Source organism: Trichomycterus rosablanca, chromosome 4 (assembly GCF_030014385.1).
Source record: "Trichomycterus rosablanca isolate fTriRos1 chromosome 4, fTriRos1.hap1, whole genome shotgun sequence".
NCBI classification, from domain to species: Eukaryota; Metazoa; Chordata; class Actinopteri; order Siluriformes; family Trichomycteridae; genus Trichomycterus; species Trichomycterus rosablanca.
This window is the reverse complement of record NC_085991.1, coordinates 33,222,461-33,237,007: the sequence shown is the minus strand read 5'-3', so window position 1 is coordinate 33,237,007 and position 14,547 is coordinate 33,222,461. Positions and strand designations below refer to the sequence as shown.

The following is a 14,547-nucleotide window of genomic DNA, read 5'->3' as shown; positions in this document are numbered from 1 at the left end:
ATGCTTTTAATTTCGTTTTAACAATTATTACAATTATTGACAAAACTGACACACCTGTGTCTTGGGGGTCATCTGAATGTTTAAATTAGGTGTGATTTATAGGATTAGGGATTTATTTGTGTTATTAAACAAATTTGAATAAAAAATTTATCAGAATAGTTATGTACAAAGCTGCAGAAATGTAATATTTTTAAATCTTTGTGTGAGTGAGTGTGGAATGTACTTGTATTTATACAACAGTTAGTTCCGACCTTACAATCTGATTGGTTGAGAAGCGTTCTAAAGGTGCTGATATTCGTGATAACAGCACGGCCTTTTCACACTCCGCTGACGCATTGCCATTAACGACAAGCTTCATGCACACAAACGCGCACGCAGGCGACACAGACTTTTTTTCCCGGTCGCGTTTTAAATCCGTCATTTGATATACAATCCAGTGCACCGTGTAGGGAACATAAATCAATTGTCTAGTGCACTATGTAGGGAACATTAATGTGTTTGTAACGCGAACGGTTAGCTTAATAGCCCAGTTAGCAGCTCCTAGAAGTTCTGTTATCACCCATATCCTTTGGTGTGTGCGAGAGGTTTTTTTATTTCTTTTTTTCCCTTCGGAGGTTCTTGCCTTCTTCTTCTTGTTCTTCTTACCTCCCTGAAATGAGTTTTTGCAACTTGGGATGTCTGCTTTGTAGTGTTAAACTTTATATTCGTTGTGGAACTACTTTTTGGCGGAAGGTATTGTCAATATTAAAGCATATTTATTATGAAATTCAGGGCTTCTTTGATTTATTTTCTTTCTTTATTTTGTAAAAACTGTTGTATAAAAGCAATAGAACACGAGAGGGAGTGTGTTATCGCGAATAACGTCACGGCTGTGATTTGGTCGCAGGCACGAGCCGAAGGTGAGTGCCGTAGATCATCACAGCCGTGATGTTATTCGCAATAACACACGACCTCGAGTTGTTAATTGTCAACATGTATGAATGTCTGACAGGCATAACAACTTTAAATCCATCTGGTCTGTGTATCTATCGACCCTATTCTATAAGCCTATTTGATGTATGCATGAGTACACTCATGAAAATCCTTAGGCCATGCGGGGTGCATCCATGGGGCAGCCTGGTAAACGGAAGCTGTCAGGCACAGGACTGTCCAGTTTGCAGATGATTTTATAGATGGACTTTTTCCAGCAGGGGTCAGCGTCACGCCCACTTTGAATGGCTGTGAAAAACTCCCGTAAAGCCACTTCAGACACTTCCACAAACCGGTCAGGCACCTGCAAAGATTCAAATATTATTGTGATTACTGGGTTTGGTCATTGAGCTTACTAATGTGATCATTACTACTTTAAAAGTTGTCTGCATTTTTTAGTATGGACGAACTCTCAGAAAAGCTGTTTTGCAGTCCAAGTTTGTTTTTACTCTTTTCTGAGAGATTTATTAGCTTATTTAAGGAACATTCATTCATTCATTCATTCATTGTTTGTCTGTTTTACCAGCACTCTATCTTGGTCAGGGTTGTGACACACACACACACACACTCACACCTAGGGCAATTTTAGTAGCACCAAGTAGGCAGAGACCGAAGCACCTGGAGAAAACCCATGCAGAAACAGGGAGAACATGCAAATTCCACACAGAAAGGACCCTGGCTGGAGGAATTGAACCCAGGCCCTTCTTGCTATAAGACAATAGCCCTTCCCAGTTTAACACCAAGATATCCAAAACCTATATCCTTCTTGTTATTCATTTTAGCTTAATAACTGGTTGCAGGAAAAACTAACCATTTTCTATATTTTCTGAACTTTAGATCTTGTCATGTGCTATAGCATATGCTTGTTTTAGGTCTCAACACAGCATATCTATTGGGTTCAAATTAGGACTGACAAGGCTACTTTAAGACTTTAATTTTCTCTAGACATAAGAGACATTATAAGACTCTTGTTATCCAAGATCCTTGTTAACTAATGTTAACACTAATGGTTAGCAATTGTTTTTTTTCTTTGCTACCCATTTATCAATCCCATTTTGTCTACTGTCTTTTGTTCTGTGAAATCAAACAAATAACAGTTAAACATGCATCTGCAACTTTCTGAAAACAACTGAAACTGCAAACCACTTTTAAGTATATTTAACACTATTACAAGTATCCTACACATTGACCTAGTATGGCATACACATTTACCCCTAGTACGGCATACACACTGACCCCTAATACGTCATTCACATTGACCCCAGTACGTCATACACATTAACCCTTTTGCAAGATCATTACAAACAAATCCATTCTACCTGGTAATCATTGCTCTTGTTATAGTGCATGTTAAGAATGCGAAAGAGCTCAGAGTTTCGGCCTAGACGTAGTGTCCTCTCCCTAGCCGTGGCAGAAGCCTCACGAGCAGCCTGACGTGCAAAACGCTCCATTTGAATGTAGAAGAACTCTCTGAAGTTACTAAACCACTTAATGAGCTGTGAGGTGACACAGCGGTTGAACTGTGGAGAGACAAAAGATAACATTTAATTGTAACTTATGCATAACGTCCCTAAACACAAGCCAAAAAATATGTCTCTAAAAAGTGCAGGGTTACTGTATAATCACACTAAATGATTTTTTTTTTGCCATTAAGCACAAATCTTTATTTCTAAATACTTGTTATTTAGCAATTTAGTACTCAGTGCTTTGAGTAGTTGTAAAGTAAAAGTAAAAAAAAGTATTTTTAAGAATCAGATGTAACTGAATTTCTGAATATCTTCAATCTTTCTCCTTATGCTTTGTTACTCTCACCAATAGGTGGAATCAAGAGTTATGGATTACTAATTACATTAGAAGAGGAACAATTTTTAGCATAGCATAGCCTAGCATAAATGCATTAATGCTCATACACAAGTAGAAGAAAAAAAGGCAAATCTGGAGTTTAATGTGAGTGATGAAAATTTGTTGTTAACTTGCTGTCAGTTATACTGAATAGTGGTGCCAATTTAAAACTAAAACATACATTTGTATGTTTTATTTACACTAAATGATTTTAATCACTTAACATGATGTTCACAAAGGCAACCGAAGTAAGACAATGCATTTTGTATATTTATTTACTGAAAGAAATTATACAATGTAATTATATCCATATTTTACCCAATAAAAAGTATTTGCCTTTTGATTCCTTAGTTAACCAATTTACCATTTTTTTTGGTAAGCCAGTTTAGCTAATTAAAAACACACCCATGATTTATCGCAAGGCCTGTACAATATACATATATTCACTCAAGATCAGCCAGACTGCTAAAATTATAAAGTCCAAAAAACATCTATTAGCTACAGACTCTACAAGCTAAGACTTGAACAAACAGTACAGTCCTAAATACCCAGCAGTGTAAGGGCAATTACCTTTTCCCATTACTATATAAATGCTGGCAATAAAAAGTCTTTAGAAAAAATCAATTGCAACATTTACTTTTTCATCCCTTTTTGTTTTAATTCAATTAATGCAGCTGGTGAAAAAATTACTACCAGCTAGATAAATATAAATGGTCATTTGTAATAAAAGAGTACCTTGACATCAGGGAAGTAGGTCTTAAGGGTGTTGGAGCTAGGGTAACGTGTGTAGAAGAACATCAGCTTGGCTTTCTTCAAATGACAGGGTGAGAGACCCTCCTGGGAGTTCAAGGAGTTAAGGAAAATTTGACAAGACACACAAAAACATGCAACCCAAGAACCCAAGTACTTCTAATGTACGTCTCACTTTAACACATTACATGAAAACAGTCATTATTGAGGATGTCATTACTGTTGATATGCACCTGTAATTTTAGTCTGGTTGAAGCTATGACAACAGAAAGTGTTAAAAGGAAATTTAATGAGCACACAAGAAGAAAGCTAAAAACAAATGTATGATACATTATATTGACAAATGTTTGTGGACACATTCCTCATAATTACTGTTTTAGGTGTTTTAGCCACACACATTGCTAACAATTTTATAGAATTAATTATATACACAAATTTAAATTCTTTTAACTTTGTGGCAGCAGTTTGGGAAGACTCTTTGCTCCTGCGGACAAAGCAAGGTCCATTAAGACAAGAGTTAATAGTTTTAGTGTAAGACAGCTCTAGTGGCCTACACAGAGCCATGACTTCAATACCACTGAACACCTTTGGGATAAATTGGAATGTAACTTGTGAGCCACATCTTACTTATCACTCACAGAGTCTGGTGAACCACAGTACAAGTCAATATCCAAAAATACAGAAAACTTCAACCTGTAATAAATCTTCCCAAAATTACTTTGCCTATAAAATTTCCCCCAATAGTCACAAAAGAATCGCCTCAAGTAAAGTCAGCATTTATTAATCTGCTATTAGTAAGATGGCATTTAGGGTAAAATGACATTTATGGGAGACTTGCCAAGCAGAGTTGTGTGTTACTTCACTGTGTCTAGTAATTCTTGGAGAACTAGTCCCACTGCCACGCTGACCAAGATAAATTGGTGGTAAAATAGGAAAATGAAATAAAAATAAAAATAATGAATGTAAGAAAAAAATAAGCAAATGCAAACAAATATTAAAAATAAAATTCATTTTTATGCCAAAAAAAAGTAAAAAGGATATTGTCCCAGGGCCCAGGTAAAGTGCTGCATCTCCTCCATCAACTCCCATTACTCTCATTATCTCATCTCTTCCTCTATCAGCAAGAGAAGGGTTTAACGGACCAAGCAGAGGTAGTGGTGGGAATGATGGATTGTTGGAACGAAATTCCATAAAGGGTTCATTAGGGAGGCCATCTTTATGTAGCGGCATACTGGACAAAGAACGACTGAAAAGGTGTTGCATGGTGTAGTGGAGAAGAGGCAGCGGAAGTGGAGTGGGGTTTGGTGGACAGGATGGCAGGAAAGGGTCCTTGGTCCTTGGTCCTAAAAGTGCTGGAAGTGTAGGCTGTGGAACAAGGGGTAGGCTAGGGCTGGTCTGAGGAATCAGGGAGTTCTTATGTCTGCCGTCAGTTATGAAGTTTCTCCTTTCTTGATGTCTCTTTGTGACCAGTGGCAATGCTTCTGCTTGTTCTGTCATGCTTGCTCCCACACTAAGGTTTGCCTTCTTGCCTGGGTTTGGGTCCAGCATCCTACTGGTGGGAATCTCTGGGGTCAGTATTGAAGTGGAAGGTGAGGTGTGGTCGGATTCAGCATAAAGGTCAAGAACCCTGTCTATGACCCGAGCCACAGCACTTGCTAGCTCCTGCTTTAAAGCTTGAGCAAATTTTGCACTGCCACCTAAGTTTTCCCACTCTCCTTGCACCAGGCTACAGCCCAGCCACACTCCTTCCCCATCTAGGTCTACATCCAAGTCCAGGTCCACAGGATCCCCTGAGAGAGCCTCAGAATTCCCATTCCTGGTACCATGGTTTTTCAGAGGAGCATAAAGTTCACTAGAAAGACGATCATCTGGTTCTCCTTCAGAGAACATCTCTGTTGTCTCATCCACAACTCTGTCATTCTCTGCCTCTCCTGATTTGTCTTCCTCTACATGCTGTTCACCATATACTCTCCATACTTTGCGCTGAAGTTCTAGCAGTTTGCCTCTAGTTTCCTCTAGCTGGAGTTTCAGCTCACGTCGTTGCCGCTGCCTACCCTCTCTGCTCACCTTTTTTCTCCCTGCTTCCTCTCTTACCATTTGAGGGACATTTATCTTTTCTTTATGCCCCTCTCTTTTCACATCACCCTCTCTCTTTGCCATAATGTTTACTTTTAGCTGCTTTGCTTTTACACAATCCTGGCTCCAGTCATCAGACTCCAGTGCTAAACATTTTCTTCTATCGCCAAGGCGGTAAGGTAGAATCATGCTTCCTTCTGCAGCTGCCTTTCTCCTGATAACTTCTGCATCAACCTCCTGCCTCTCCTCATGTGCTGGTAGTCCAGAGAATAAGCTTTGCTCCTGCCTATAACCACCCCACCTCTGAGAGGCACTGTTGGGATGCAGAAGTGGAGAAATGGTGGGGCCAATGGAGGTTGACTCTGGTGGACTGCGGTACAGGTCAAAGTGGCACACCTGGGATAGCGGCTGCTGAAAAAAATCTGAAGGGCAATCCATCACCCTTCGACTTCCTTCAGCCTGGGATTCTAAAATGAGAGACAATCATTTTTAAACAGTGGTTAAATATTGCACGCAAGGCTTTTGCTGTTATCTTTGTTGGCATCATCTCTCTTTCTCTTCTCTCTGCATGTGTGAGTTATCAGCTCATGGACAGCTGTGGCCACTGTTTATTCAGATTGTTGACTTTATAGCCCTCATCCTTCTCTCTCACTGGGTTTCTCCCCTACCACATACATAGAGATAGTGAGAAAAGGTCAATATTTTTATTACATTACTATAGGGAACAAACTATAAAGCTTTGCTGTAAATTTACATGGATTTATTGAAATTGTAGTATATATTATAGTATAAAATAATAAATAATTCAAAATCAGAATTATTATCTATATATATATATTATAATACCTGCCTAAAATGCTGGATTTTTCCAGTCACAACCAATTTTATGCTGTGATTGCATGTGATATTTACTGACAGGAGACACATCCTTGACATGAAGCATAATAACATGAGTATTAAATATTAAACTATGTTGCTATCATGCCTTTGCTGTTTTGCAAGATCTTTTTGCCAAGAATGTACAAAAGTCTAAAAAGATGTTTAAGCACTATTGTTATTGACATTGCTACTACTATTAGCATTGAAAATGGGAAGAAGTGGGACTGGAGTCTCCTTATGGTTAGGTCAGTGTTGATTTATAATAAAATAAGTTTAGCATCACTTCATAATGTTTTTAAAATAACACTTTTACATAGATGAATTAAGGTCTAAATGTTTCTTAATCACCATTACTTAATGTTATTATTTAAAAGATTTGGGAGTGTACATGTAGCATTACAGTGAAATTGTATGTTCTTCATAAAAAAGAATATTATTTAGAGCAGCAGCTTTAAATATTTTAAGATGTGAATTAAAAAGAAATTTAAATAACTGTAGTAATTCACAATCAAATATACAGACAGCTGACCAACTAAACCAAGAACTAATGGGGAATTGCACTTACAGTGAGCACAGATGCATTCAGACAAGTGTATTAAATGCTTTTGGTTAACTTGTCCCCCGATCAGCAATACAATGGAACACCTTTATCATTATAGGAATGGTCACCTCCAGAATGGCAACCAATAATGTGTAGCTGGTATAGTATACAAAAAATATACTGTATATATATATATATATATATATTTTAGAAACATGTTAAAGAGCGCTTTTACCACAATAAACAACTACCAAATTAAGAGACATTTTAAAAGAATCGTGGTCCAACGTTTCAGTACAGACCAGAGGATGAGAATACATCTATGCGAAAATGCACTAACGATGTTCTGGTGGCCCAGTACACAACCCAGACACTTTATACTGGTTTTTACCTGTAACCCGTCTGCATTTTTATGTTGGTTTTTAACACCTCATACTCAAAGTGTGTAAAGGAGGTTTTGCGTAAATCAGCTGGGATTCTAGATTAATATAGGGTTAATATAACAGTAATGTAAAATCCATTGTACAGTATATGTGTTTGTAAGCTGTGTCCATGAATAAATGTACATTTGATAAAATAACGTTTTACAATATCCATACATTAGTGTGTCTTTACTGTGAAATTTTATGTGTACATTATAATTTATCATTTTAATAGAACATATTTACACTTATGCATTTAGATCTACAGTTAAAGTGTGGTTTAAACAATGCAATTCAATAATTTAGAATTAGATTGATTGTTTGTGGCTCTTAAATCGCTTTGAGACACAATTAAATAAGTAAATCAAGTATCTAAAATCTGATTTCTAGATGATTTAAGGTTGTAGTTTTTTGTTCGTTCGTTTTTTGCTTTTCACAGAGGGTTTGTGATTATTAGAATTAACTGCCATTCATGGATTGATGCTGATAATGGAACTCTAACCGTGATCATGGGCGAACATAACTCAGAAGCCTGTGCCCACACTTACTTATTCTAAGTAGTTTTTGTGGGGTGTTAAATCTGATCATATAAAAGTGGACGGATGATGTTGAGCGACTCCGATAGCGCACTGACGCACTGACCGCCCTGTCTATAAACGCAGAAACAAATTAACAGCTAAAATACACGCTTCAAACAGTGTAAAATGGACTTACACTACAGTGCAGATTAAGGCGAATCCGGATCGTCACTTTGATCTGTGATCTCCTGGTATTTATTCCTGAAAAGATGATCGCTTAGTGCTGATGTAAAGAAGAAAAGTGCCGAGTTTCCTGCTGCCGCTGCTGCGATCCCTTCCGTTTACCAACCGCACACACTCACTGTCAGATGGGTGCCAAAGTGGGATTGTCCATATGCACACACACATACGCACACATACGCACACACACACACACACTGTGCTGGGTTGTGGGAAGTGGCTGGGACCAAATTGATTTTCATCAGAATAAACAATTCATATGCAGCTGCAATCTTTACAGAGCTATATTTTGCTGCAAATATAGTAGTTATAAGTTAAATGATGCAGCAAGTGAACAAAGAAAATATTGTGTTTTACAATAGCAGGTTATTTTATTACTGGCATGTCGCATTCATTCATTCAACCATTACGTATTATTGCTGATTTTGAAACCTTGAAACCTGCTAGTCTGTATGACCTAAAGTTGGGTTCCATCATGATTAAGGATTTAAGGATCTTAATAAAACAACCTTCAATTTGCTTCGGATGTGTTTTATAATCACCATTCAGACATCAAGTCTGTGTTCAAGGTGTGTTGAAACCATGGAACTGACAGCACATTTTGTGATAGGACCTGTATGACAAAGTGCCAAGATGAAATCCACTGTTGAGTGCACAGTTTGCATGAAAACATTTATTTATTTGTATTTGTTTTTAACGTTTTTCCATAAAATTGAATATAGCATTAGACTACAGCTACAGACTGTATTACTTTTTAGTGCTTAGAGGATATTGTGTTCCTTACACCAAGTCATGCATCTTTGCTCGCTGACCTTTAAGGCAAGCGGTTTAAGAATGTTTTAAGATTTGTAAAGCTTAAATTCATTGGTAAAATTGGGTCATTCTGTGGTTATTTTTGTGGAAGCACTTTTGGGTTATTTAGCAACTATCCTGTAAAGTGTTTTAATCCGTGTCAGTAAGCACCCACCTGCAGCCACAGTTATTTTTGTTGATTTAGTTTGTCCTTGTGACATACCCTGCCTTGACTTTTGAGGTAGTTTTCTTTGAAATAATAAATCATTTTCTATTTTTGTGACTGATGCTGCTGTAAATTAGAAACTAATGTTTTGCCTTATTAAAATTTTGTATGTTGCTTTAAAAATAAAAAGATAATACATTGCTCTTGCCTGACTTACCTGTGCAGCAATGTTTGTAATGTGATTTAGTCTCTTACGAGTCAAGGACAAAACACTGGCATTTTCATTATTTTGTTCACTAGCTTGGTTTATAAACCCACACAAACAGTAAGAGAATTAAATTAAGTTTCACTGTACAGTGCAGCAGCAACACTAAATGACACATCACCATGCCATTTTCTTTTTTTAACCTAAGCTGATACAGCTAATACTAATAGGCAACACAATAGACATATAGATTGCTCAGTTAGACTGTGTTAATGAAAAGGACAGGAGTGAATGCCTTAACTATAAAGGACCCTTTTAGGTTGTTTTATTTCTGTTTTATGTCTGAAGACCGTTCCAGGAACTTGTGGCCCTGCACAATAAGTGTTTGTCTTGTTTCCAAACAGCTGAATATATGTTTCCCATTGTCATGTATGCCTTTTATTTGAAAATGGACTTTGGAGCAGTGTTGTGCCAGTAAGTTGCACAACTAAATGTACATTTTGAATTGTGAATATTTAAAAAGAATTGTCTTGTTAAGCATGCCTTTAATGATACCTTATGAAAATAAATAGTGTGTTGGAAAAGGTCTTGAAGTATCAACATGTATTTTGCCATTTTTCACTATTGACTAACAGATGATCAATAATCACATGCTAACTTGTTTCAATTGACCCATCTGGGGTATTTTACTGGCCACCAAATCACAATACCTAAACTTACGATATTTAAAACTGGTAGAGGCAGATTTCTAGAACATAAATGTTTCTGACTAAGGTACCAATAAACCTCTAGGCATGCTATGTGGCATATTAAGTTTCTACACCCCCGGCCTTAAAATATCATTAAGCTGACATTTGCCTCCATATCTTCATTCAGTGGATCCCAGCAGCTTCACTGAAATATGTTTTTGGCTCTGACCAGCAAACCTATTAATCCTAATATGTAAACATAGTCCATCTTTCTTTATTTGGCCCTTGTTCATTTTTTATGATCCAATCACTCCCTTTACTCTACTTCAGGGACACCAACTGGGGGCCCACAATCACCGGCCACCTCTGTTGTTATGGAAACAAGAAATGTGACACAAAGCCTTTTTAATAAAGAGAGCCGACAGCTAGATCTGTGTAAACAAAACATTTGAATAGATACAAAAACAATACCAGAGCAAAGGTTAGCTGGAAATAGAAAATGACACAGCAGAGTACACTCATGTGGACCATATGCAGAAAATGATAACACTACATAAAACAAATGTATCCACCCTTATTTAATTGACTATGAATATGCATGTGGTGAAATATGAAATATTTGTTAGATTGCCATGCCTCACAATAGGATCAATTATCTAACCATGTTTGGGTTTGGCCGAGGGCTGGATAGACTGTTGAATGGTGACAACTGCACATAGGAAACTGAATCCTTTGAACAGAAGCCAAATGACTGACAGCATCTCGGTTAAAATTTATCATTTGAACAAAGCAAAAGGAAATTCATGTGCCTGGGGTCTGGCTATTTGTGCACAGCATTATAAAAATACCACCCAACTCTCCCTCCATTCTGACAGTAGGAGATGGAATACAGAAATGCTTAATTTGAATAAGTCATGATCAAACATGTTGCAATATGAATCTAAATGTGTACGGAATAAAAAAAATTGGCAGCCAGGAGGGGAGCGAGAGAGATTGGAGAGGGTTGATGGACTGCCAAAGTGTTTGCCTATTGATTCCCTTTGCGAGAAAGTATGTGCGCACTCAACACAAAGCCTTGGGCAAGGTGACAGAGGGACTGAGCTGCATAGAATGTTGCGAGGTGATAGTAACAGAAAATAGAAAAACTGGATTTGAATAGATTTGTTTATATAAATTAAATAATAAAGAGGTGAAGCTTGCCGAGAAAATGTGTGCATGCAAGAAAAAAAGGTTCTTTAGATAACTCGCTGGTCATACCTTAATAATTTAAGGTATGGTTATAACTGGTTGGTTGTTATTGTTGGTTTTAAAAGGTTATTTTTAATGTCTGACTTAATATCTTACAATTGGCACCACAATGTTTTGATAACTATTAAATTTTTCTTTGTGAGTGATATTATTTGTATTACTAAGTAAATAAGTAAGTACATAATTCCCTGCGATTAATTAATCCCCCTACCTTGCCCTGTTTCTAGGTAGTTCCAGTCATACCGCAACTCCAATCAGCATAAAGCGGTTACTGAAAATCAACAATATAAGGGTGTCTGGTATTGTTCTCTCCAGCTACTTTATGACGGGGTTTTGGAGTAGCTAAATAAGACTTAAAATTACTTTTCGAAAGGCCTCTTAAGTACAGACAACAACAGTGTTAAGAATATGTGGACTGCACTGAAAGGTCAGGTGTGTACCAGAGGATCAAGAAGCAAGTTTTACAAATGCGCTTTTTACTTGCTTTGTCAAATACTACAAGATACAAATTTCTCAAAATTTTTTACATTTCACTAAGTTTGGTATGCTAATTATACACCAATCAGGCATAACATTATGACCACCTTCTTGTTTCTACACTCACTGTCCATTTTATCAGCTCCACTTACCATATAGAAGCACTTTGCAGTTCTACAATTACTTTTTTAGAACCCTGTTCTTCAATGGTCAGGGCCCCCACTGAACCACTACAGAGTAGCTATTATTTAGGTGGTAAATCATTCTCAGCACTGCAGTGACACTGACATGGTGGTGGTGTGTTAGTGTGTGTTGTGCTGGTATGAGTGGATCAGACACAACAACACTGATAGAGTTTTTAATCACCTCACTGCTGGACTGAGAATAGTCCACCAACCAAACATATCCAGCCAACAGCACCCCATGGGCAGCATCCTGTGACCACTGATGAAGATCTCAAAGATGACCAACTCAAACAGCAGCAATAGATGAGTGATCATCTCCGACTTTACATGAACAAGGTGGACCAACCAGGTAGGAGTGTCTAATAGAGTGGACAGTGAGTGGACACGGTATTTAAAAACTCCAGCAGCGCTGCTGTGTCTGATCCACTCATACCAGCACAACACACACTAACTCACCACCACCATGTCAGTGTCACTGTAGTGCTGAGAATGATGCACCACCTAAATAATACCTGCTCTGTAGTGGTCCTGTGGGGGTCTTGACCATTGAACAACAGGGTGATGAAGTATGCAGAGAAACAGATGGGCTACAGTCAGTAATTGTAGAACTACAAAGTGCTTCTATATGGAAAGTGGAGCTGATAAAATGGACAGTGAGTGTAGAAACAAGGAGGTGGTTTTAATGTTATGGCTGATCAGTGTATGTTTCGTAATTTGAAAAGTTCAGTAGTGAAGACTTTAGCTCCCACTTTTAATAAAATCCTTTTTCTTAAGACTATAGCTTCCTTTGTGTACAACACAGTTCACAATAATGAAACTGTGCATAGTGGGTAAAAGCTAGAACTTGATGTTTTAATGCACTTAACAGAGCAAACTGATTCTTTGATCTCTGACCAAATTGACAACTACTTACAGTAAGGAACATTACTAAAAGTGATGCACTCTGGCCTTTTCTACCTCTCACTCTCTCTAACATACTTCCATACACACATAAGCTAACTCTCAGAATCTCGTGTCCTTTGTCTCTTCTACACCAACACATACACATCCATACAGTCATACAAATACACACTTTAACTCACTCTGCTGAACACTCTCTCTCCAGCACTCAGGATGCAATTATCCTCTTTGGCTGGAGTGTTTTGATGGCATAATTGCCATGGACAGTGAGGAGAGAGAGATGGGCAGGCGAGAGAGAAAGAAAGAGGGATGAGAGAGGGATGGAGAGGGGGACGGAGGCACATCGAGTGCTGACACTCGCAGCATGCTAATGCCAAAACACAGTCCACCTCCCCATTTTTCTCTTTGTCTCTTCATCCAGCTCTACAAAAACACACACAAGGGAGTACTCACACTCACGCACACAAATCACACTTATACACACAGGTGCAGTAACCCCTCCATTCCAGATCTACATCTCATCACTCTCACAAACACAGAATCACAGAATCACAGAGAGAGAGAGAGAGAGAGGGAGAGGGAGAGAGAGAGAGAGAGAGAGAGAGAGAGAGAGAGAGAGAGAGAGAGAGAGAGAGAGAGAGAGAGAGAGAGAGAGAGAATAACAGGTATTAATTGGTATTAATCAGTTATTATTAGGTGCCTTCAAATTGGTTTTGATTCCTGGTGACCATATGTATAGTGATTCTCCAGAAAAGCCTGTCTGCTGTTTGGATCTTCAGGATTATTAATGGCTCATCAATCGTTTCTCATTCATCTGGTTGTATGTTTTATTTGATTGTATGCACATCACCATAATAGCTTTAAAAGTGACGGGGTTGAATCTTTCCATTATTTATTTGCATATTGCTTCAGGAAGGAAGGGCGTTTCCACACATGGACAATGAAAAGCAAGTTCCTATATCCTCTTTTGCCCACACAAATATGTAGGTGTATACCCAGTGTCAAGTACAGGTAGTCACCACCTCAGAATTTATTTTTTATACTTCATGCTTTGTTCTGGTCAGAAACGCTTCCAGTGCCCTGGACAAAGCACCAATTCATCACAGGGAACTCAAGGTTCTGGAAACATATTGCTGTATGGCACCAACTCACCCAGCTGTGCCAATGTAGCCACAAACCGCTACCCCTTCAATTGTCCTCTTAAATTTAATTCGATTTTTGTCTCTTTTAGAACAGGATTTTTTATTATATTTTCTAGAGTTCCATTTATATGTTCCAGCCACAGTCAATGATAATTATTAATAAGAAAATACATTAATAATTACATAGTAACATTTCTACACCATCAAATTGATCATTTGAGTTGTTGTACTCATATGTTTTGACTTAGCTTATCATCAGGAAAGCCACCAGAGTAGAGCTAAAATTTTGCTATATTAAATGAGCTGTATGGATATTTTAACACTTAAAATGTTGTCATATCCTCCACATGAGCTTAAATTCATGGTTTAAAAAAACATTCTTTGAGGGAGAGTTTAAGCCTCTGAAATATTTTTGTATCTGTCTTCTCCCTTCTGTTATTCCACAACTTTATCCCTGAACTTTATTAAAAGCAGCTTTCAAGCTCAGGTGAATGTTTTAATGTTTC

General features: G+C 37.8%; 1 protein-coding gene across 1 annotated transcript; it reads right to left on the bottom strand.

The window, feature by feature from the left end:
* Nucleotides 1-8,366, bottom strand: prox3 (prospero homeobox 3). The gene is made up of 5 exons (XM_062993240.1): nucleotides 8,194-8,366; nucleotides 4,603-6,104; nucleotides 3,547-3,654; nucleotides 2,289-2,489; nucleotides 1-1,273 (listed from the first exon to the last, which is right to left on the bottom strand). Exons 2-5 carry the CDS (start codon nucleotides 6,073-6,075, stop codon nucleotides 1,085-1,087), a joined length of 1,971 nt encoding a protein of 656 aa, XP_062849310.1. The 5' UTR covers nucleotides 6,076-6,104; nucleotides 8,194-8,366; the 3' UTR covers nucleotides 1-1,084.
* Between the last annotated feature and the right edge of the window lie 6,181 nt (nucleotides 8,367-14,547).